Source organism: Pygoscelis adeliae, unplaced genomic scaffold (genome assembly GCF_000699105.1).
Source record: "Pygoscelis adeliae isolate BGI_AS28 unplaced genomic scaffold, ASM69910v1 Scaffold130, whole genome shotgun sequence".
NCBI lineage: Eukaryota > Metazoa > Chordata > Aves > Sphenisciformes > Spheniscidae > Pygoscelis > Pygoscelis adeliae.
This window is the reverse complement of record NW_008824031.1, coordinates 5,150,375-5,151,917: the sequence shown is the minus strand read 5'-3', so window position 1 is coordinate 5,151,917 and position 1,543 is coordinate 5,150,375. Positions and strand designations below refer to the sequence as shown.

The window sequence follows — 1,543 nt, the reverse complement described above, 5'->3', positions numbered from 1 at the left end:
GAGAGAGAGAGAGAGAGAAAACAACAAACTTTAAAAGATGCTTGCTGAACCCTGCAACATCTGGTGACTGGATCACCCTTGAAACCAGCAATCCCTGTCTACTGGGTGAGGTGGCCAGAACATCTCCTGCTGTGAGCGGAGACACACAGCTGTAACAACAGGCAAATTCATGGCAAATTCATGAACTTGAGAACTGGGTTGATCAGTGCTGCGTGCCCTCAAATCTCTTGGGGTGTAAGGACTTGCCATAGATCACCAAAAAAAGGACCAGCACTCCCTGGTCCCAACAGGACGACCAAAAGCTCTGGGAGCTGAAGGCACGGTTATCTGGTAAACACATCCACTACTGACACCATTCAGAGCCAACCTCTGGAGGAGAGGAAAGGGTACCCCAACCAGAAAATAGTCCTCTCTGGTTGGAAAAGAGGATTAAGAACATTAAAAAGAGTCTTATACACAACAATTAATTAGATTGGTGCCTGGTTTGATTCCTGTTGAACCCTCTTGGCCAAACTACTCCTTCTAGAAGTCAAGTATTTGGTCTTGTTGGTTTCAAAAGACAAAAAAAATCTCCATTTTAAAGACATTCCAATATTATTATTTTAATGCCTGATCACTATTAGACAACAGGAGAAACTGCTTGAATACAAACTGTCAGAGGAGGCTTGGCACGATTTCACAGTGGAGCTCGTTTCTAACTTTAATGACTAGGCTGAACAAAATTGTGAGTACAGCGTCCCTTTGAGAGCAGTCTCTTCTCTACAAACAAACCTCCTGTTTCTGAAGCAGAGCCGGGGAGAAGCCGAATTGCACCTCTCCAAAGCTGCTGAGCATGACAGAGCCAGCCTGCCCCGAGAGCCCATGGAGCTAACAGGTGATGCTCCGTGGGGCAGACCTGCATTTTCACCAGATGCTTCCAAAATCTCATCCAGGCTCTTTATCAACCTTATCAAACTAGCAAACAAACAAACGTAAGCTAAAACATTTAAAGGGGGAAAGAGAGAGAGAGGAGGAGGAGATGGAAAAATCAGTGTTTATTTAACCCTGAAAACTCAGGCTGGTTTTTGTCAAAAAAAACCCAAACAAACAAAACAAAACACCAGCCCTCCAGATAAAAAAGGCTCCAACCCGCAGCCCCAGACATCGATAACACAGTCAAGGAGCACCACCCTCACCCCGCTGCACACAGGTGCCCCTCCCCAGCCCCCGGGGCTGCTCTTCCAAAGAGGTCGGTCACCAAGGATGGGCAGGGGTGGGGATGGCAAGGACTCGCCCCATTGCCAAGGGGGACCGGACCTGCCAAGGGGAGGTGGCGCAGGGCAAGGCCAGCGGCACCTGCTGCCAGCATGGCTAGGAGGGGGAGAGGCTCACCGTTGAGGCCGTTGGGGATGCTCCGGTGGTGAAGGGGCGCGGACAGGTCATCCATAGACCTCCGCATGGCCCCGGCCTTGCTGTCGCCGGCCTTGTGGTGGTGGAGGTGGTGGTGATGGTGGTCGGGGCTGCCCGCACTGCCCGTGCTGGAGGTGCTGCTCCCGTCCCCCAC

General features: G+C 50.9%; 1 protein-coding gene across 1 annotated transcript in view; it reads right to left on the bottom strand.

The window, feature by feature from the left end:
• Positions 1-1,543, bottom strand: part of CCDC85C (coiled-coil domain containing 85C) — a 119,613-nt gene that overhangs the window by 117,466 nt on the left and 604 nt on the right. Inside the window, exon 2 of the mRNA XM_009328200.1 lies at positions 1,372-1,543. This exon is cut by the window's right edge and continues 3 nt beyond it. Coding sequence (XP_009326475.1) covers positions 1,372-1,543 — 172 coding nt within the window. The remainder of the gene's footprint in view (positions 1-1,371) is intronic.